At 52.6% G+C, this 22,401-nt stretch overlaps 1 protein-coding gene across 6 annotated transcripts; it reads right to left on the reverse strand.

Annotated features, from left to right (window-relative positions):
- Positions 1 to 1,386: 1,386 nt before the first annotated feature.
- On the reverse strand, positions 1,387 to 16,793 carry MFSD13A (major facilitator superfamily domain containing 13A). 6 transcript variants are annotated; one of them, XM_030807696.1, is made up of 11 exons: positions 16,716 to 16,772; positions 11,455 to 11,560; positions 8,679 to 8,768; positions 8,324 to 8,566; positions 7,441 to 7,523; positions 6,400 to 6,852; positions 6,121 to 6,244; positions 4,564 to 4,660; positions 3,776 to 3,947; positions 3,505 to 3,698; positions 1,387 to 1,758 (listed from the first exon to the last, which is right to left on the reverse strand). In XM_030807696.1, exons 4-11 carry the CDS (start codon positions 8,489 to 8,491, stop codon positions 1,496 to 1,498), a joined length of 1,554 nt encoding a protein of 517 aa, XP_030663556.1. In that variant the 5' UTR covers positions 8,492 to 8,566; positions 8,679 to 8,768; positions 11,455 to 11,560; positions 16,716 to 16,772; the 3' UTR covers positions 1,387 to 1,495. The 6 variants fall into 6 exon arrangements, with proteins under 6 accessions (XP_030663556.1, XP_030663576.1, XP_030663547.1 ...); XM_030807716.1 differs by lacking the exon at positions 11,455 to 11,560 and having other exon boundaries at positions 16,716 to 16,768; XM_030807687.1 differs by lacking the exon at positions 16,716 to 16,772 and having other exon boundaries at positions 11,455 to 12,133.
- Positions 16,794 to 22,401: the final 5,608 nt, after the last annotated feature.

Raw genomic sequence — 22,401 nt, forward strand, 5'->3', positions numbered from 1 at the left:
AACCCACCACTATTTTTTTTTTTTTTTTTTTTTTTTTTTTTTGAGATGGAGTCTCATTCTGTCGCCCAAGTTGGAGTGCATGCAGTGGCGCGATCAATGCAACCTCCTCCTCCTGGGTTCAAGCAATTCTCCTGCCCCAGCCTCCCGAGTAGCTGGGATTACAGGCACACACCACCACAACTGGCTAATTTTTGTATTTTTAGTAGAGATGGGGTTTTGCCATGTTGGCTCAGGCTGGTCTCAAACTCAAGACCTCAGGTGATCCACCCACCTTGGCTTCCCAAAGTGCTGGGATTACAGGCGTAAGCCACTGCGCCCGGCCTACCTACCACTCTTATTCAGAAAAATGCTCTCGGGGGCTTTTTCTAGTCAGTAAGGAATCCTAGTTCTCAACCCCAGCAACCCACCACTCACTCACACAGCACAGACTTGAGGAAAAAGAATGGCCGACTTTAATCAGTCTGTAAGGAAATAAACATCTTTAGAGGCCGTGTGGGGGTGGGGGAGCCCTGCAACAGAGGAGGCATGCCACTTCAAGCACGGCTGAAGCAGAGAAACCTCTCAGAGAAACCACTAGAAGGGTGGACCGAGGGGGAAGTGGGACTTACAGTCAGCTTTCCCTGACTGGGCAAAAGGGAGCAGTTGCGGTATTAGAAGTGGTTCCTGAGTCCACCACAGCAGCCAGCTCCAGCCAGGCAGCGGGATGGGCTCCCACGCCCCATGGCAGGCCCGTGTGCACCACAGGGCAGCCCCCTCCCTTCTTGGTCGTCTTCTATCCTCCTGCCTTACAAGAGAAACACGTCCCTGAGCACATATGGCCCAGCCTTTGCCCAAGCTGAGCCAGACAGCTAAGCAGAGATTTTGACCACAGTGATGCTCCTGGCTCAGCCCCAGGAGCTCCCTGCTGCCATGTTTTCCAGGCTGCACTAGAGGAAGGCAGTGGAGCAGGATGCTGGTAAAACTAGCTCCTGGCCGAGTGCGGTGGCTCACGCCTGTATTCCCAGCACTTTGGGAGACCAAGGCAGGCAGATCACTTGAGGTCAGGAGTTCGAGACCAGCCTGGCCAACGTGGTGAAACCCTGTCTCTACTAAATAATAGAAAAATTAGGCCGGCCACAGTGGCTCACGCCTGTAATCCCAGCACTCTGGGAGGCTGAGGCGGGCTGATCACCTAAGGTCAGGGGTTTGAGACTAGCCTGGCCAACGTGATGAAACCCTGTCTCTACTAAAAATACAAAAAGAAGCCGGGCATGGTGGCACGCTCCTGTAATCCCAGCTACTTGGGAGGCTGAGGCAGGAGAATTGCTTGAACCCGGGTGGCGGTTTCGGTGAGCCTAGATTGCACCACTGCACTCCAGCCTGAGCAACAGATCCATTTTTTTGGGCAACATCTCAAAAAAAAAACCAACTATGAAATCCTTAAAAAAAAAAACAAAACTGGCTCCTCCCCCAGGCTGCCAGCAGCGTCCTCAGAGGGGTGACCTTGCCACAGTTCTCACACCATCTTAACATCCAGGGTTTGGGCCTGTGACAGGTTCTGGCGCTGGGCCTTGACCATGTGCAGGCGTCTCCCATGCAGCGTGAACTGGGACCAGGTGAAGAGCTGCAGCAGAGCACAGGTGATGGGCACCAGCACCAGCAGGTAGAAGCAGCCCTGGCGGAGCATCGGGGCCTGTGCAGGGGCCGGGGCTGGGGGCTCTGGCCAGGGATAGGCACTCCCCACAGGGGTTATGAGGGACTGCTGGAAGAGGTCATGACCTAGGACAAGAGAGCACAGAAAGACCATGGTCAGCCCATTGCCCTCCAAGCCTTGGTGCCCTCCAAGTCCATGGTGTAACATCTCAGACACCACATGGACATGTCCAGACCACAACTCCCGATTCCTCCAAACCCGCTCCTCTCCTATTCTTCCCATCTCAGTGACGGGCACCACCATGTACCCAATAACTCAGGCCCAAAACCTCAAAGTCCTCCTCAGTTCCCTGGTTCGTTTCACGCCATCACTCCCCAACACCCAATCCTTCATCTCCCCCCAACTCCAAAATGCATCCCACCTGCCACCACCCTGGCCCAAGTCTCCATGGCCTCTGCCACAGTCTCCCAAAGATCTCCCTGCTGTCCCCATTCTGGCCTCCCTATGATCTGCTGTCCATATGGCAGCCAGAGTGAACTTTTTTTTTTTTTTTTGAGAGATGGAGTCTCGCTCTGTCGCCTAGGCTGGAGTGAAGTAGCATGATCTCCGCTCACTGCAACCTCCGCCTCCCAGGTTCAAGCGATTCTCCTGCCTCAGCTTCCCAAATAGCTGGGACTACAGGCATGCGCCACCACACCCAGCTAATTTTTGTATTTTTTAGTAGAGACGGGGGTTTCGCTATATGTTGACCAAGCTGGTCTCAAACTCCTGACCTCAGGTGATCTGCCCTCCTCAGCCTCCCAAAGTGCTGGGATTACAGGTGTGAGCCACCTCACCCAGCCCAGAGTGAATTTTATTAAAAAGTCAATCACACCACGTCACTTCCCTGTTTAAAACCCTCCCTGGCCAGGCGTGGTGGCTCATGCCTGTAATCCCAGCACTTTGGGAGGCCGAGGTGGGTGGATCACCTGAGCTCAGGAGTTTGAGACCAGCCTGGGCAACCTGGCAAAACCCTATCTCTACATAAAATACAAAAAGTTACCCAGGCATGGTGGCATACGCCTGTGGTCCCAACTACTTGGGAGGCTGAGGTGGCAGGCTCACTTGAACCTGGGAGGTCGAGGCTGCAGTGAGCCAAGATCGTGCCACTGCACTCCAGCCTGGGTGACAGGGAGACCCTATCTCAAAAAAAAAAAAAAAATAAATAAATAAATAAATAAATAAATAAATAAATAAAAATAAAACCCTCCCAACAGCTTGCTTCCAACACTGCCCTGATCAACAAAGTCCTCTTCACTTTTCCAGCCACATCTCCTCATCACCCCTGACACCCTGGGCCTTTGCGCCTGCTGTTCCCTCTGCCTGCAATTCACTGAGACCTTTTCTAGACATATCCTTGCCACTCAGCTCACATCCTGAGGGGCACCTTCTCGGAGAGACCTTCCCTGATGACACTACATAGCTTCTTGGTCACGCCGTCCCACATCACCCTAATTTCACCATAACACTATCACTGCCTGATAATGTCTTGTTTGGCTGTTTATTGCCAACCCCACCCCACCCCACCCCTGACTAGAATACAAGCTCCGTGGTGGCAAAGACCTTGTCTGTCTTATTCATGGTTAGCTCCCTGGCACCCAGAGCAGGACCTGCAGAGAAGGGATTCCGTACATATTTGTTGAATGAATGAATAAATGAATGAACTAAAAAAGCATGGCAGAATCGGTGACCCAGTGACTCTAGCCATGTTGAGGGGACGCCAGTTGCCACCTTCCCTCACTGGACCCAGAGTCCAGGCTTGCCAGCCAGTGTGCCAGGTAAGCTGTGCCCCCTGGAGCCTTAAGAGCCCTTGCCTGCCACCAGGCCCTCACCTGTGTAGAAACAGAGCAGCCAGGTGCCCAGCAGCGGGGCAAAGGTCTGGCCTGGCTTGGTAACCAGGGCAACCATGCCAAAGAGGAGTGCCGAGGCTGCCTGCTTGCGGTGGTTCAGCACCAGGTCCTCGTCTACCAGGTCAGTGACCACCAAGGTCAGCAGCTTACAGGTGCCCTCAGTGAAGACGCGGTTGCTGCAGTAGAGGGAGAGAGCAGGCAGGAATGAAGGCATGGGATGGAGGTGTTGTGGGGAGCGTGGGCAGGGGCATACCTGGCAATGAAGAGGCACAGCAGGCTGAGGTGGTCCGGGCCAGCCAACAACATGAGCAGGCTAAGGCCTAGCTTGAGCAGGAAGAGCCCCCGCACCACCGCGTAGACGCCCCAGCGCCGGCACAGGGACAGGAAGTAGAGGTTGTTGAGATGGGGAGCGACATAGGAGAGGCCTGGGGAGGGAGACGGGGCGCCACCTTGTCAAGGGCACTGCTGCAGTGCCAGTGAGCACCATCAACTTCACGGCCGACTGCACTCCTGTACACCAGCGATGCACTGGGCTCTGTGCTAAGAGCTTCACTGTCTTAGTTCATCCTCACAGCCCCTTAAGGTGAGTACTATTATCATCCCCACTTTACGGGTGAGAAAGAGAGGCCCAAAAAGATGAACTAACCCACTCAAGGCAGCCCACCAGATGAGCACAGAGTCAAGACTCACACCCAGGCCCATCAGATGATACTCCTCTGTGTTAACCAGCCACTGCACCCCCTCAGGTTGCCACCATCTCCAAGAGGACCAACACCAGCACAGCCTCCGCCCCCCCAACCCCCACCACACCCTGCCCCCCTGCCCACTGCACCCGGCAGCACTTGGTGTCTTAAAAAGATTGTCCCTGGCTGGGCGCAGTGGCTCACACCTGTAATCCCAGTACTTTGGGAGGCAGAGGCAGGTGGATCACAGGGTCGGGAAATGGAGACCAACCCGGCTAATACGGTGAAACCCCATCTCTACTAAAAATACAGGTCTCTCTCCTTCCAGCCTGCTGAAGCACCCAAGGCCCCCACTCACCCAACAGGATGGAGCCTGTGGAAAGGGAGATATGGTCGGACAACAGATGCTCCAGGAAGAGAGGGAAGAAGTTGCTGTTGAAGTGGCAGTGGAAGACCTGCAACCCAACAGGGACAGTGAGAAGGCTTCCAGGGGGAGGGGAGCTGACAAGGCCAGAAGCCAACAGGGGAGCACACATCCCCCCCAACCCCCCATCCTCAGAGCAGCAAGAGCGAGAGCAGGCCTTTTTCCCCATGTCCCTAAACACAGAACATGCCAGAACACAACCTAAAACCACATTCCTGGTGCTATCTAACTTTGCTAAAAAGTTAGAAGCCATGGCAAAATAGTATTGGAGCAATTAAAAGCTTTTTCTTTTTAATTGAAAACACATTAGTGAGGCTGGGCACAGGGGCTTACACTTGTAATCCTAGCACCTTAGCACTTTGGGAGGCCAAGGCAGGCAGATCACTTAAGGCCAAGAGTTTGAGATCAGCCTGGCCAACATGGCGAAACCCCGTCTCTACTAAAAATATAAAAAATTAGTTGGGTGTTGTGTTGCATGCCTATAATCCCAGCTACCCAGGAAGCTGAGGTGGGAGAATCATTTGAACCCAGGAGGCAGAGGTTGCAGTGAGCCTAGATCATGCCACTACACTCCAGCCTGGGCAACAAAGTGAGAAGAAAAAAAAAAAAAAAGAAAACACATTAGTGAAACTAATTTCATAACATGAAAACAGTTTATTTCTAAGTTCAGCTAGTTTATATACTACATGTTTTAGGTACAGCACTTGGCTCTTCTTCTTTTTTTAGAGATGGAGGCTTTCTCTGCCGCCCAGGCTGGAGTGCAGTGGTGCAATCATAACTCACTGCAGCCTCGAACTCCTGGGCTCAAGCGGTCTTTCCACCTTGGTATCCCAAAGTGCTGGGATTACAGGCATGAGCCACCGCACCTGGCAGCGCTTGGTGTCTTAAAAAGATTGTTAGAGGGTCCCCAAAGGGGGCATCTCTGTCTCATATCCTCACTTTACAGGAGAGGACAGGGCTACCCAGAGAGCCTGAGACCTGCCTAAGATCATATAGGGAGGGAAAAGCTCAGAGGGAGCTAGAATCCAGGCCTCCTGACTACTCAACCTCCATTCCTGCCATCGAATTGCCCAGCAGACCTCCTGGGTGGCCCAGAACTCAGTTCCCAGTTCTTTTTCTTTTTTTCTTTGAGGAGTCGTCTCACTCTGTTGCCCAGACTGGAGTACAGTGGTGCCATCTTAGCTCACGGCAACCTCCGCCTTCCGGGTTCAAGTGATTCTCCTGCCTCAGCCTCCCAAGTAGCTGGAATTACAGATATGCTGGAATTACACCACGCCCAGCTAATTTTTGTATTTTTATGGGGTTTCACCATGTTAGCCAGGCTGGTCTCGAACTCCTGTCCTCAAGTGATCCACCCACCTCAGCCTCCCAGAGTGCTGGGACTACAGGCATGAGCCACCATGCCTGGCCGAGTTCCCAGCTCTTAAGGAGTCTGTCCCCTTGAGTGAAGTCCAGCCCAGCTGTAAAGGGGCCGGGAGCTGCTCCCCATACCTGCACCAGGTCCATGCTCACGAACCACAGGAAGTTCCGATGGCGTGCCAGCTGCCGGAGATACTGGCCCAAGGTGATGCTGTCTGCCTCCTCACTGCCCACAAGCAGCTCCTCTCCACACAGGCTATGGGGCAGAAGGGAGTGGAGAACTGCCTGGGGCTGGCCAGAGTTATCCCCCAACACATCCCAGGGCAGCCCCCATCAGCCGGGGACCCAGCACCGAAATCAGACTTAGAAGGTTGCTGGTGAGGACCTGAAGAGCCGGGTCTGGCCACTCACCCGCTATCCACAGCCAGGCCTGAGCACCCTGGGTCCTTTCGGGCCAACTCAACCCGCCGCCTCAGCAGCTGTGTGGCCCCCAGAAAGCCCAGCCCAGAGCTAACAGCCAGTGTCACGCAGAAAGCGCGGAAGGAGGAGAAATCCTCCTTGTTCCAAAAGGCATAGGATGCAAAGACAGAGAGGGAGCCGGCCGCGCTGAAGAGGGAGCAGTAGAAGTTGAGGTGGGTGCGGTCGTGGGCTGAGAGGGCCAGGTCGGCCAGCAAGGCGTGGTGGTGCAGGTCCACGAGTGTCAGGAAGCCATCATAGAGGCACAGGCACAGCAAGAACTGCAGGCCAGCTGGGGCCCAGGGCACCCAGAACGCCAGGAACGACAGCGCCAGCAGCGGCCCATGCCAGCCCAGGGCCTGCACCCGGGTCAGCACCACGGCCTTTGAGGAGAGCCCAGTGCCTGACCTGCTGGGGAAAGGAGAGTTGTTGGGAGATGCCCTGTCAGACTTGGCAGGCTAAAGTTCCCCTTGCCCAGGCATCAGGGGAAGGATGGAGGCCCAGGGTGTGGGACTCACAACAGGGTGGTCCCACTGTCCCCTAAGTCCCCAGTCTGCAATTTAGGAAGCACAACTCACCAGTGGGTACATTCCCTCCTCTGCCCCAATTTCCACCCCCTTATTAGCCTGTCAGGCTGATGGCCAAAGGGTATGGGATGCCCACTTCTCAAGGTTGGGGGTGATGATGGGCTCAAGCAGGGATGGGGCAAAGGAATCTTCCAGAAGCAGCAGAGGGTGTTTGCAGTCCACAGTCCAGAGGGGACAGCCAAGCCAAGCCAGGGTAGATCTCTTCCCCTGCCGAGCCAGGCAAGTGTACGTCCAAGGCCACCTCTCCAACCCAAACAGAGCACCCTGGACCCCAGTAAGGGAAGAGGCATGGGCAACACTGAAATAGTCTCCCCTTCCTTCCCCACTCCAAACACAGGCAGGGGTCCTCCCTCCTGGGTAGCAGTAGAGTGGGACTGAACCAATTACGAGCTGTTCCCAATACACCAACCGGGGCTGGGAGCTGAGGAACTGCCGGTCACTGAGCCAACCGAAGAGGGGGTCATTGAGGCTGTTCCAGAGGAGAAACACCGTCTGCAGGCAGAGGGGAGACAGGCAGGTGGGCTCTAGACAGCCTCCTCTCCAGGGCTCCTCCCACCCCAGCCTGCTCACCACCCCTCAAAGATGGCCCCAGCTTTCCTACCTGCAAACCTTTGCTCGTGTCAGTTCCTCTGCTAAAACCCACTCTGGCCGGGCGCGGTGGCTCACACCTGTAATCCCAGCACTTTGGGAGGCCAAGGCGGGTGGATCACCTGAGGTCAGGAGTTTGAGACCAGCCTGGCCAACATGGTGAAACCCCGTCTCTACTAAAAATACAAAAATTAGCCGGGCATGGTGGTGGGCGCTTGTAATCCCATCTACTCATGAGGTTGAGACAGGAGAATCACTTGAACCAGGAAGGCAGAGGTTGCAGTGAGCTGAGATTGTGCCATTGCACTCCAGCCTGTGAGACAAAAGTGAAACTCCATCTCAAAAAAAAAAAAAAAACCTACTCTGCCAGTCAAACCACTGCCCCATTCAAACTGCCACCCATCCAGGGCCCAGCTGGTAAATGTGTGCAGCTGATAAATTCATATATGTGAATCTATTATATATATGAGTACACAGAACAGCAACTATGTAAGACAGTGGCCAGGAAAGCCAGTCTAGTCCCCACCGAGGAGGAGTCATCAAGGCCTCCACAGCTTTTCTTGATGAGTCTTGGTGAACAACCTGGACTGCCCATGCCTCTGACTGGGTGGGACCTGGCACCTGCAATCTGCCCAGCAGTCTGGGCAGCCTCTAGTCTCCACCCCACCCCCTCCTCCATGTTGGCCACCCAGCGCTGGCCCTACCTCTCCAACCCAGAAGGCCATTTTGTTGATCTTGTACACTGAGACAAAGGTGTCCACATAGTAGAGCAGGAAGACATTGTGCAGGATGGTGGTGAACAGAGCCAGGGAGCCATAGACCACAGCCGTGGGCAGACCCAGCAACCAGGCCTGGGGCCGACCCAGCCCCATGGCTGCAGCCCCAGCCTTAGCCCCAGGAGCACCGGGGAGGGCTCATGGCCACAGGCGGTCTTGCCATCCTCATCCCTGGGGAATAAGGAACCAGTGAGCAGCAGGGATCAGAGCCAGCTCTGCTCTTAACCCCAGACCTCCGAATCATTTAAAAACTCATTTGCAACAGGAGAGAGTTTGTACTTACAACAGCGCTGGGAATTATGAATGAAGCACAACGGAAACAGTGCTGAGCTAGACACCACTAATCTGGGAGTGACTCGAGGAAACAGAGAGCCTGTGGGAAGAGACGGCAGACACCCAGCAAGTGCTGAGCCAGGTCGCATGCCAGGGCTGGATGCTCGACGTCTTTTTTTTTTTTTTTTTGAGACGGAGTCTCGCTCTGTCGCCCAGGCTGGAGTGCAGTAGCGCTATCTCCGCTCACTGTAAGCTCCACCTCCCAGATTCACCCCATTCTCCTGCCTCAGCCTTCCGAGTAGCTGGGACCACAGGCACCTGCCACCACGCCCAGCTAATTTTTTATATTTTTAGTAGAGACGGGGTTTCACCAGGATGGTCTCGATCTCCTGACCTTGTGATCCACCCACCTCGGCCTCCCAAAGTGCTGGGATTACAGGCGTGAGCCACTGCTCCCGGCCTCAGTGTCTTCTTAAATTGCACTGTGTGACTTTAATGGTCTAGACGGGACAACCCTGAGCTTGGGCACACAATGCACTTACAGTAAAACGTCAGGCAGTTACCCAACCCAGGCCTTAGCTTCCTCTTCTGCAAAAGGTAAAGGAGATTGTTATGCCTATTTTGCAAATCATAAGGATTAAACGACGTAACTCACAGAAAGCACTCACTGTTGGTATTAATGAGGAAGACGGGAAGGGAAGTGCCAGAAACGGAAGGACGTGGTCCCTTTAAATGATATGGAAGCAGGGAAGGGAAGTACTGGGTAGAGGAGGGCATGGTCCCTGGCTAGGGCTCCACCCTTGGGCCCGACCTAGGTGAGAATAGGCATTTTTTTTTTTCCTGCCCAAATGTTGCATTTCCCAAGACCACCCGGGCCCAAGCCACGCCCCCATCCTGTGCTTATAAAAACCGTGAGACCCAGCCAGGTGCCGGGGCTCACGCCTGTAATCCCAGCACTTTGGGAGGCCGAGGTGGGTGGATCACCTGAGGTCAGGAGTTCAAGACCAGCCTGGCCAACACGGTGAAACCCCATCTCTACTAAAAATACAAAAAATTAGCCGGGTGTGGTGGCACATGCCTGTAATCCCAGCTACTAGGGAGGCTGAGGGAGGAGAATTGCTTGAACCCCGGAGGTAGAGGCTGCAGTGAGCCAAGATTGCACCAGTGCACACTAGCCTCGGCACCAAGAGCGAAACTCAGTCTCAAAAAGAAAAAAAGAAGCAGCACTCTAAGCCTGCAAGTCCCCACCACCACCCCCGTGGGCCACAGTGATCCTATCTTGTCCCAAGGCAGGAGGATGGCCTTTCCCTGAGGCCCTTGAACCCCCTGAAGAAAATGCATTTCTTTTTTTCCTCAAAGCTTTATTCAAGTCTAATTGACAAACACTAAACTGCACAGTTTTCAAAGCATGCAAGCTGATAAGCTTTACCATATGCATGTACTTGTGATATCATAACCACAAACAAGATAATGAACACATCCATCACCCTACATGCCCTCGACACTGCTTTTCTGAGTAACATATGTTAAAAAGACATATGGGGCTGGGCGGAGTGGCTCACACCTGTAATCCCAGCACTTTGGGAGGCCAAGGTGGGCAGATCACTTGAGGCCAAGAATTTGAGACCAGTCTGGCCAACATGGCAAAACCCCGTCTCTACTAAAAATACAAAAATTAGCCGGCATGGTGGCGGGCGCCTGTAATCCCAGCTACTCGGGAGCTGAGGCAGGAGAATCGCTTGAACCCCAGAGGTGGAGGTTACAGTGAGCCCAGATCACGCCACTGCACTCCAGCCTGGGCGACAGAGCGAGACTCTACCTCAAAAAGAAATACAAATAAATTTTTTAAAATGGTGAGCATTAAAGCTTTACATATCATTACTATCCAACCTCTCAGCCCCTCCCTAAAATGGAGAGGCCCCATGCCCGCCACACAGGGATGAGATGGGAATTAAATGAGATGCCCTCTAAAGGTGCTTGGAGCTGTAAAGCACAATGTCCACCTCTGTTACTATCCTTAGCAGGGTCACTTACTCCAATTCCTCCAGGGCTTTCAGAACTCTCCTGCCTTTGTCAAGATGGAGTGAAGGCTCCCCACGCCTACCCAGATGCCCAGTGATTTGTCCTTGTTGCTGGAGAAGGTGAGCCCTGAACACAAGGTCCCCAGCCTCCCCCAGCCACCTCCCTGCACCCACACTGCGTAGAAGAAAACCTCAAAGGTTAATGAGATGGAACAGGTATGACTTCTGCCATCAGCAGGGCCTGGGTTCAAATCCCAACTGTACTTCCTACTAAGAGTGTAACCTCAGGCAATTCAACCCTTCTGGCCTGGAGTTTCCTCATCTATAAAATGGGGTAATAATGCTTTTTTTTTTTTTTTTTTTTTTTTGAGGTGGAGTCTTGCTCTGTTGCCCAGGCTGGAGTGTAATGGCGCAATCTTGGCTCACTGCAACCTCCGCCTCCCAGGTTCAAGCAATTCTCCCACCTCAGCCTCCTGAGTAGCTGGGATTACAGGCACCTGCCACCATGCCCGGGTAATTTTTGTATTTTTAGTAGAGATGGGGGTTTCACCATGTTGCCCAGGCTGGTCTTGAACTCCTGACCTCAGGTGATCTACCCACCTCAGCCTCCCAAAGTGCTGGGATTACAGGTGTGAGCCACCGCGCCCGGCCAATAATGCCTATCTTTACAGGGGTACAGAAAGGATTAAACAAATGTCCAGGAAGCACAGAGCACTGTGCTGTCACACAGAAGATGCTCAGAAACTAGCTTTTTATTGGGCTCACCTAGATCAGGGTAGGAGCAGGGGAATATCCTTGTAATTGGGCTCCTTCCTCAGGTAAGGGAATTTGAAAAGATGGGTCACACGAGGAAATGTCAGAAGATGGGGGCCTGCAAGGAGCAGGAACACATACAATGTTTGAGAATGCCAAAGACAAACTGCCCCTGGCCCCCTGTAGACCTGTGCCAACTGCAACTTGTCCAGGAAAACAGCCACCCTGGAGGGGAAGCTGAGGCAGGAGTGTGCAGGGTTACTCTTTTAATGGTTTCTCTCCCAGATTCCACTCCTCCATCGGGAAACAGCCTTCCCCCCCTTGCCCTCCCCACCCTCAATCCGCCCCAGCAGAGAACAGCAGCCCCACCTCTCCCAGGGAAGAACAGCTTGGAGCCCACACCAGCCTCCTTGCATAAGCTGGTGAGAAATCCTGTAACCTGCAACCAACTCCACCCACCTCCCTGGCACCTTCCAAGACCCATCCTCATGGTCCCAGCTGGTGGCCTTGAGCCAGCCACTCCCTCTCCCTGAGCCTCAGACTCCTCGCCCACAAAGTGGGGATGTTAATGTCAACCTCTTAGATGGCTGTGGGCTGAAATGCAAAAGGAATTTAAAGCCAAGTGCCTGCTACATGGAAGACCCTCAATACACAGCAGCTATTTCTTTTTTTAAGATGGAGTCTCGCTCTGTCGCCCAGGCTGGAGTGCAATGGCTCAATCTCAGCTCACTGCAACCTCCACCTCCCGGGTTCCAGCGATTCTCCTTCCTCAGTCTCCTCAGTAGCTGGGATTACAGGCACCTGCCACCACACCCAGCTAATTTTTTTTTCTTTTTGTAGAGATAGAGTCTTGCTCTGTTGCCCAGGCTGGAGTGCAGTGGCACAATCTAGGCTCACTGCAACCTCTGCCTCCTGGGTTCAAGCCATTCTCCTGCCTCAGCCTCCTGAGTAGCTGGGATTACAGGCGCCCGCCACCGCACTCGGCAAATTTTTTTTTGTATATTTAGTAGAGACGGGGGTTTCACCATATTGGTCAGGCTGGTCTCGAACTCCTGACCTCGTGATCTGCCTGCCTCGGCCTCCCAAAGTACTGGGATTACAGCCATGAGCCTCCACACCCGGCCTAATTTTTGTATTTTTCGTAGAACTGGGGTTTCACCATATTGGCCAGGCTGGTCTCGAACTCCTGACCTCAAGTGATCTGCCTGCCTCGGCCTCCCAAAGTGTTGGGATTACAGGTGTGAGCCACTATGCCTGGCCCACAGTAGCCATTTTCTTTTTCTTTTTCTTTTTCTTTTTTTAAGACAGAGTCTCGATCTGTTGCCCAGGCTGGAGTGCAGTGGCACAATCTCGGTTTACTGCAACTTCTGCCTCCCAGGTTCAAGCAATTCTCCTGCTTCAGCCACCTGAGTAGCTGGGATTACAGGCATGTGCCACTACGCCCAGCTAATTTTTGTATTTTTAGTAGAGACAGGGTTTCACCATGTTGGTCAGGTTAGTCTTGAACTCCTGACCTCGTGATCCGCCCACCTCGGCCTCCCAAACTGCTGGGATTACAGGCATGAGCCACTGCACCCGGCCCACAGTAGCCATTTTCTTTCCATTTCTTTGAAGTTTGGTTTCATGATTTTTTTTTTTTTTTTTTGAGACAGAGTCTCACTCTGTCGCCCAGGCTAGAGTGCAGTGGTGGGATCTTGGCTCACTGCAACCTCCGCCTCCCAGGTTCAAGAAATTTTCCCAAGGCCGGGCGTGGTGGCTCACGCCTGTAATCCCAGCACTTTGGGAGGCCGAGGCGGGCAGATCACGAGGTCAGGAGATCGAGACCATCCTGGCTAACACGGTGAAACCCTGTCTCTACTAAAAATACAAAAAATTAGCTGGGCTAGGTGGCGGACGCCTGTAGCCCCAGCTACTCGAGAGGCTGATGCAGGAGAATGGTGTGACCCCCCAGGGGGCGGAGCCTGCAGTGAGCCGAGATCGCGCCACTGCACTCCAGCCTGGGCGACAGCAAGACTCCGTCTCAAAAAAAAAAAAAAAAAAGAAATTTTCCTGCCTCAGCCTCTCAAATAGTTGGGATCACAGGCGTGTGCCACCATGCCTGGCTAAATTTTGTATTTTTTGTACAGACAGGGTTTCGCCACGTTGGCCAGGCTGGTCTTGAACTCCTGACCTCAAGTGATCCGCCCGCCTTGGCCTCCTGAAGTGCTGACTCACAGGCGAGAGCCACCGTGTGGTTTCATGATCTTTAAAGATCAGTCACGGCCGGGTGCGGTGGCTCACACCTATAATCCCAGCACTTTGGGAGGCTGAGGCGGGTGGATCACGAGGTCAGGAGATCCAGACCATCCTGGCTAACATGGTGAAACCCCATCTCTACTAAAAATACAAAAAAAATTAGCCGGGCGCAGGGGCGGGCACCTGTAGTCCCAGCTACTTGGAGGCTGAGGCAGGAGAATGGCGTGAACCCGGGAGGCGGAGCTTGCAGTGAGCCGAGATCGCGGCACTGCACTCCAGCCTGGGCAACAGAGCAAGACTCCGTCTCAAAAAAAAAAAAAAAGATCAGTCACTAGGTGGGGCGTGGTGGCTCATGCCTGTAATTTTTGCACTTTGGAAGGCCAAGACAGAAGTATCACTTGGGGCCAGAAGTTAGAGACCAGCTGGGGCAACATCAATCAAAAATAAAAATCATTGACCTTTCTGCCAAATCCATGATTGAAATTGTCTTTCCAGCACCCAAGCTTTACGCTTTTTGCCACCCGGAATATCCTAGCCTCTCTTGTCTGCCATCCATCAAATTCCTTTTTAAACGCCACCTCCACACTTTTGTTCGTGCTGTTCCTGTCAGCTAAGATACCCTAGGATAACTATATACTATTCCTCTGCCATACAGGGTATGCTTGGCTTCTATATCCATCATCAGACCTCTTACAGCTCTGTTACTATCTGCATTCACGTTTTGTACATGAAGAAACCAAGGCTCTGAAGATTAAATAACAGGCCCAAGTTACAAAGCTAGTAGGTGCTGGAGTCAAGATTCAAAACAGGTTTTGACTAAAACAACAGCTTTCTCACTTCATCATCCCCCCACACCCTACCCCCATCTTATCAAATCCTGCTCATCCACTGTCACGGCTTTCCCAAGCACACCCAGTCAGGTGTTCTCTCCCGTTTTCCCCCTTATCAGGCATCCAAATGCCTCCCTTCCCCTCCTCCAGCCCACAGGCTTCTTAAAAGCAGGGCTGATACCGGGCGCGGTGGCTCCCGCCTGTAATCCCAGCCCTTTGGGAGGCCGACGCGGGCGAATCACGAGGTCAGGAGATCGAGATCATCCTGGCTAACACGGTGAAACCTCTACTAAAAATACAAAAATTAGCCAGGCATGGTGGCGGGCACGCCTATTGTACCAGCTTACTCGGGAGGCTGAGGCAGGAGAATAGCGTGAACCCAGGAGGCGGAGCTTGCAGTGAGCCTGAGCCGAGATCGCGCCACTGCACTCCAGCAGCCTGGAGGACAGAGTGAGACTGTCTCTAAAAAAAAAAAAAAAAAAAAAAGCAGGGCTGGGTTAGTCCCGCCCTTAATCCCTGCCCTTTGCCTCCACCAGGCTCCTTCAGCGGGCTCAGTCAATCCCTGCTGGGTCGATTGGCCCCTAAAAGGTCAATATGAATATCCTCAGCCCTAGGGAACAGCAGCAGCAGTCATAGGAAAACTGTCATCCTCAGACCCCACTGTGCCCCTCCTAGCTCTGTGTTCTGCTTAACTGTGGGAGTCGGAGAGAAGGGGCAGCCTGAGAGGCTTGATGTGCCTCTCTGAGTAAGACACTAAAGCAAGGCAGCAGGTACAAAGAAGAATAGTGATCATAACAGAGGAACATTTACTAAGCTTTCGCCGGGTGCACAGCACTGTGCTAAGAGACACAGAAACAATCTGGGAAGAGAGCTCAGAGCAGCGAGGGAGAAAGGGGCCACATCAGGAAGGGTTTTGTAAACCTTGTACAAGATTCTATGCAGAGGACAACAGGTGGGGCGCTGGGGTGGGGAAGTGACAGAATCAGATCTGTTTGGAAGAAGCCCTCTAGCAGGTGCCAAAACTCTTCCCCTTCACCCTGTCAGGCCCCTGAGAGGTAAAGACTAGAAAGCGATGGAAGCAGCAGCATCTCCCTGATTTCTGAACCAATCTATGGTGGGTGGGGGAGGTTGATGAATTTAGTGGCGGAAACCAAGAATGTCGAACTGGGCCCCTGGAGTGAGGGGCATCAGACTGTACAAGAGACATTAGTGCAGAGGTAAAAGCTACGAAGAGGCATAATTTGGAGTCAGGAGCCCTGGGTCAGGTGTGAACATTATCTTTAACTTGCTATCTGAGTCTATTCCTACATCTGTGAAGCAGAGAAAACAATTCCATTCTCTGCCTGTCCTCAGGAATACCAAATGAACAAATGAACATGAAAGGTATAATATGTGCCCTTTTCTCAACAGGCAGCTGACCTCTGAATTGTCTGCTGTGTTTCCTGTTTCACTCTCGGGGTCTTGTCTTCCTGCCGGGTCTCCCCACAGCAGGGTCTAGCACCAGGTTTGGGGGGTGGGGGCCCATCCTCCTCCTCTGGCTGGAAATGAGCTTTCAACTTGTTGAGATGGGGACCTTCTCCCTCTCCCTCCCCCACAGGTCCCTGAAGAGGCGACAGCTTCACCTCAGGACCACCCACCCCTCCCAAGCCACTGAGGAGTTTGGGATCAGCCCAGGAGCTCTTCACTCAATAGCTGGTGCTGAAACACGTGTAGGGCTGCTCCCCACCGCCTGCACGTTAAAATCACCTGAGGAGCTGTGCAGTAATACCCAGGCCCAGGCCTCACCCAGAACAGTTAAATCGGAATCTCTTCGGGCGGGCCCAGCATCGGTGTTTTTTTAAAGCTCCCCAAGTGCCACCAGGGTTAAATGCCTTTATGCTAATGGAACGGATCTCAGCCTGACCAGTGCATCCCTCGATCCCAGACCACCAGGGAGCTATCTGACCTACTGCATCCCTTTCCTCCAGACCCCCGGAGAGGCTCTCTGCGAGGATTCCACCCTTGCCCCCTTGAACCCCGCTTCTTCCGCCCGGACCACAGAACTCTCCCAGTCCACAATATGATCACCCCGAAGACCCCCGCAGATAGCCCCCATGACTCCCAGAGCGCAAAGCATTCCCCTCCCCCTCGGGTCTGTCGTTTGTGCCAGATCGGCCCCAGCCCAGCCCGCTCCTGCCCGCGAGCTCCGGCCTCTGGCCAGCGTCTCACCGCAATCGTAGCCGGCGAAGCCTAATCCCACGGCTGGCGGGAGCCAGGTGCGAGCCAGTGCGCCTGCGCGCGCTTCTAGGGCTTCTCCAGCCTCTCCCCCGCCCCCGCCCAGCGATTGGCTCCGCGCGGCCCCGGGACCGCAGCTCCGGCAGGTGACCGCGCCTGAGGCTGCCGCCGCCATGTTTGTCAGGGGCGCTTGCCCTTAACGACTAAAATTAAAAGTAGACACTGGCAAATAGGGTCAGGTTGCCTGGATTCCCGACCAGCTCAACCCCTCTCCTTTACCTCCACGATAGCTTAATATCATTTAAGTTCAAACCAACACGTTTTTTTCTAAGCGCTCACCTTCCTTCCCTCCTTGCCTAGTACTCGTTGGGAGAACAAAGAGAGGTCCAGCATCCTCCATTGAGCCTTGTGGTCTGAGCAGATGCACAGCTGCAGCCGACTTGGAGGTGGCAGCGGCTCGATCTGGGACTCCCTGATGCTGAATCATGAGCCCTTCAAGGGTGGACAGGTCCAGGTTGAGCTGTGGGCACCAGGGCTCTAGCCACAGGAGCCAGGGCTGAAGGTGGGGAACAGCCACCAGGGCCTGAATGAGCAACCATGCAGCACAACCTCTTTGTATTAATAACGGTAATAATAAAACATAAGGAGTACTGAGTGCTTGCTATGCCCTGTACTACATTCAGAACAACATGTGCATTCTCTTGTTGAGTCCTCACATCATTCCTAGGAGGTAGGCGCTTTTATCCACATTTTATACGTGAAGAAACTGCGGTTCAGAGAGATTCAATGACACGCAAACAGCAAGGGCCCAGTCGAGGTGGAACCCGCTATCCTGACTCCCACAACAGGAGTCTTTCCTCTTCCCACACCTGCACAAAATCAAGTTTTGTTTTGCTCAATGTAGGCTGTGGAGGATGTTTTATGTTTTCTCCCAATTGGCCTGTAAGCCTGGATAGGTTTTTGGGCAAACAAACAGCACACATTCCAGCTCTGCCTGGTTCCCCTACCTTGGGACACAGGGCAAAGAGCCTGTGGCCTTTGCCTTATGGGGGACCTGGAACTCAACCCCTAGCTTCACCACTTCTTTGCTAAGGGACTCCTTTATTATTATTATTATTATTATCATCATTTGAAACAGGGTCTTGCTCTGCTGCTCAGGCTAGAGTGCAGTAGTGGCGTGATCTCAGCTCACTTAACCTCCACCTCCCTGGCTCAGATGATCCTCTCACCTCAGCCTCCCAAGTTGCTGGGACCACCAGCTCACTCCACCATGCCTGGCTAATTTCTAGAATTATTTGTAGAGATGCAGTCTCACTATGTTACCCAGGCTGGTCTTGAACTCCTGGGTTCAAGGGACCCTCCCGCTTCAGCCTCCCAAAGTGCTGGAATGATAAGCGTGAGTCACTGCACCTGGCTGGGACCCTTCTTTTGTGAGCCTGTTTTATGCTTTATAGGGATCTTTCAGACATTAAATGAGAAACAAGGGTGTAGGAGCTTTGTGAACTGCTCATCCTTATGACCTTCACTGATGGTTGTCAGCTAACTCCCTGCAACAGGAATATTGTCCTCCTCCTCCTAACAACCACAGCAAATGGTCCAATGTAGACGCCTAGTGTCCAGGGGCTAGAGCTTATTCAACCAGTTCCTGGAGAGCCCCCAAGGACGCCATGAACCTTGCCCCTAGAATCCATCTCCCACTAACCTGTCTCATTTCCCTCCTTCCCAATCCCTCTCTTTCAGACACCCTTCACACTTCCCATGTCACCCCAAACCACACATACACGCACACACACACATACACCCATCTCTCTTCTAGACTTAAGACAATTGCCGAAACTCCTCCTGATCCAGAAAACCTCATGAGTAGAAGACAGGTGATCATTTTGTCCCTCTCCTCACCTCTTACCTCTATCTGTGCTTTCCTGGCTGTGAGAACAGAAAACCCAGCATTCAGCCTGGAGTCCGGCACACTGGGATCTCCATACATTTGCTAAAGGAGTCTCTCTGCCTTTCTATCTGTGGCCAGCACGTGCTTTTATTTCAAAGCAAACCCGAGTCTTTACTTAGCCCTCCCTGGGTGTCCAGTGGGGAAATGGAAATGGGGAGGGCTGGCAGGGGCCAGAGCTGGATGTGACCCAGGAGAAAAGACCTTTGGTCCCTCACGGCCAGGCACGGTGGCTCACACCTGTAATCCCAGCACTTTGGGAGGCTGAGGTGGTCGGATCATGAGGTCAGGAGATCGAGACCATCCTGGCCAACATAGTAAAACCCCATCTCTACTAAAATACAAAAATTAGCTGGGCGTGGTGGCATGTGCCTGTAATCCCAGCTACTCGGGAGGCTGAGGGAGGAGAACTGCTTGATCCAGGGAATGGGAATTTGCAGCGAGCCAAGATCGCACCACTGCACTCCAACCTAGCGACAGAGTGAGACTCCAGCTCAAAAAGAAAAACAGAAAAAAAGAAAAGAACTTTGGTCTCTCATGTTGCACTTAATGCCCCACAGTTACACTCTGAGGCCCCTCAACCCTCTGATTATAAAGACAACGCAGCCAGTTACCTTTTATGTCAGCATCAGGACAGGGCCTTGTGATTCTCTCTGATTTCTCTTTCTCGTTGCCAATCACAGAGCTAACTGGGAGGGGAAATGCAATGAACTAGAGGCCATATCACCTCCCTAACTCCTTGAGCCATACTGGAGTCCCCAGACCATGAGACAGATACATTATGCACTCTCTGTCTTTGAAATTCTCTCCTCCCTTTACTTCCCACCTCTCTGATCTAGTTTCTGCTATGTTCTCTTCCTACCTAATAATTCCTCCTCAGTCCCCTTCACTGCGGCACTTTCTCCCAGGGCCTCTAAAGGAAAAGGGAGGGTGTCCCAAGTTTCCATCTTTAATACTCATATACTCGCTCGAACTTTTAATCCATGCCAGGCCACAGGCTGTGAGGTGAAGGGGACTTCAAAAACAAGATTGCTGGCCGGGCGCGGTGGCTTACGCCCGTAATCCCAGAACTTTGGGAGGCCGAGGTGGGCAGATCATCTGAGATAAGGAGTTTGAAACCAGTCTGGCCAATATGGTGAAACCCCATCTCTACTAAAAAATACAAAAAAAATTAGCCAGGCGCGGTGATGGGCACCTATAATCCCAGCTACTCAGGGGGCTGAGGCAGGAGAATCACTTGAACTCGGGAGGCGGAGGTTGCAGTGAGCCGAGATCGCGCCACTGCACTCCAGCCTGTTGACAGAGCAAGACTCTTGTCTCAAAAAATAAAAAAAACAAGACAGCTGCCTGCAAGAGGCGTTGAGTGGGGTCCAAACAAGCTGGCAGCCGAGATGTCAATAGTGTGATAGGGACCAGATGGAGACAAGCCCAGGGTGGCAGCTGTTACGGTAATTTCACCTAGTACCTTTTCCTTCATGACTACTTCCACACCTCCCATGTCCAACCTGAACAGAATATCCAGAATGGCCCACCCGAATTCACCATTCCTTAAACTTCCAATCTCCCTCCAGCATTTTATACCTCCAGGACTGCCTTAACTGCCCATCCAGGTGGCCAAGGCGGAAACATGTGCATCCACCCTCCATCTTATGCACTTCATCAAAACAACCATCTTGGATCAAGTCCAGGTGAATCCTACTCCCATCTCTTTTTTCCATCCCTTGCTCCTGTTTGGTTCTCACCTTTCCTAAGCTAACAGGAGAACCTCCTCCATGACTAGCTTCCACCCCCTCGCTCTCTAATCTGTCCTCCATTTTGCCCTCAAGTGAGTTTGTGATCACAAGTTTCCCTGAGCAAAAGCTTCTCAGGTTGCTATATACTGAAAGCTTTCATGGCCAGATGCAGTGGCTCACATCTGTAATCCTAGCACCTTGGGAGTCTGAGGCAAGAGGATCGCTTGAACCCAGGAGTTGGAGACCAACCTGAGCAACATAGTGAGACTCCATCTCTACAAAAAATTTCAAAAAATAAAAAAATCAGGCCGGGCGCGATGGCTCACAACTGTAATCCCAGCACTTTGGGAGGCCAAGGCGGGCGGATCACGAGGTCAGGAGATCGAGACCATCCTGGCCAACATGGTGAAATCCCGTCTCTACTAAAATACAAAAAATTAGCCAGGCATGGTGGCACGCACCTATAGTCCCAGCAACTCAGGAGGCTGAGGCAGGGGAATCGATTGAACCCAGGGGGTTGCAGTGAGCCGAGATCGTGCCACTGCACTCCAGCCTGGGCAACAGAGTGAGACTCTGTCTCAAAAAATAATAAAATGAATAAAAAATTTTAAAAAAATCTGTGGAACGTGGTGAGGCACTCCTGTAGTTCCGACTATTCAGGAGGCTAAGGTGGGAGGACTGCTTGAGCCCAGGAGGTTGAGGCTGCAGTAAGCCATGACCACACCACTGCTCTCCAGCCTGGGTGACAGAGTGAGATTCTTGTCTCAAAAAAAATCTTTTTTTTTTTTTTTTTTTTTGAGACAGAGTCTCGCTCTGTCGCCCAGGCTGGAGTGCAGTGGCACAATCTTGGCTCACTGTAAGCTCCGCCTCCCGGGTTCACGCCATTCTCCTGCCTCAGCCTCTCCGAGTAGCTGGGACTACAGGCATCCGCCACCACGCCCGGCTAATTTTTTTGTATTTTTAGTAGAGACGGGGTTTCACCGTGGTCTCGATCTCCTGACCTCATGATCCGCCCGCCTCGGCCTCCCAAAGTGCTGGGATTACAAGCGTGAGCCACCGTGCCCGGCCAAAATTTTTTTCTTAACAAAGTGCTGGTGGCGGCAGGGGGGGGTTAGGAAATATCCTGGGGTGTATCATTGGTGCAAGCAATAGACCATTTAACTAGCTTAAATAAAGAAGGAATTTGCTGGCCTGTGTAAGTTAAGTCCAGGACCCTTTCTGATTTCTGTCCTGGGAAAAGCAAAAAATCCCCTCCACCCAACAAGAAAATAAAGTCCTAGGCTTGCCTTGCATTGGCCCATATCATGTCAAGGGCTAGCCCAAGTCAATCACTGGCCAGAGGGATGGCTGTGCCGAAAGGCTTAGCCCTAAATCACCCAAACCTAAGGATACAATAGATTCAACTCCACCAGAAGTACTTTCCTGAGAATAGATAAGGTGTGGGACTTCAAAATACTGAGGGCTGGTACTGGAATCAGGGTGAACAAATGCTGAGAAGCTCACAGCTTGGCCATTATTTTTCTTTTTGCCTGAAAATTTCCTTCCCAGGCTCCACTTGAGCTTAGTCTTGCTTGCTCCCCACTCTCCACCCAGAAGAGATGGAAAACCTGGCCAGTGCCATGGGCCCACTACCGAACTCCAGGCTGGGGTGTGGTCAGTCCATGGATAGCCGTGAATACTCCCAGGTGCTGGGATTTTAGGACAGGAACAAAGTTATAAACAGGAGCAGGGAGGTGTATTAGTTTCCTACTGATGTAACAAATCACCACAAACTTGGTGGCTGAAAACAAGACAAGTTTATTTTCTTACAGTCCTGGAAGTCAGAAGTCTGAAATGGCTCACTGGCAAGGGGTTGGCAGGACCGCATTCCTTCTGGAGGCACCAGGGAAGAATCCATTTTCTTGCTTTTTTCAGATCCCAGAGCCTGCCTGCATTCCCTGGCTCACGACCGTCTTCCGTATTCAAAGCCGGTGATGGCTGGTCAAGTCTTTCACTCATTGCA

This window comes from Nomascus leucogenys, chromosome 3, assembly GCF_006542625.1.
Source record: "Nomascus leucogenys isolate Asia chromosome 3, Asia_NLE_v1, whole genome shotgun sequence".
Lineage (NCBI taxonomy): Eukaryota > Metazoa > Chordata > Mammalia > Primates > Hylobatidae > Nomascus > Nomascus leucogenys.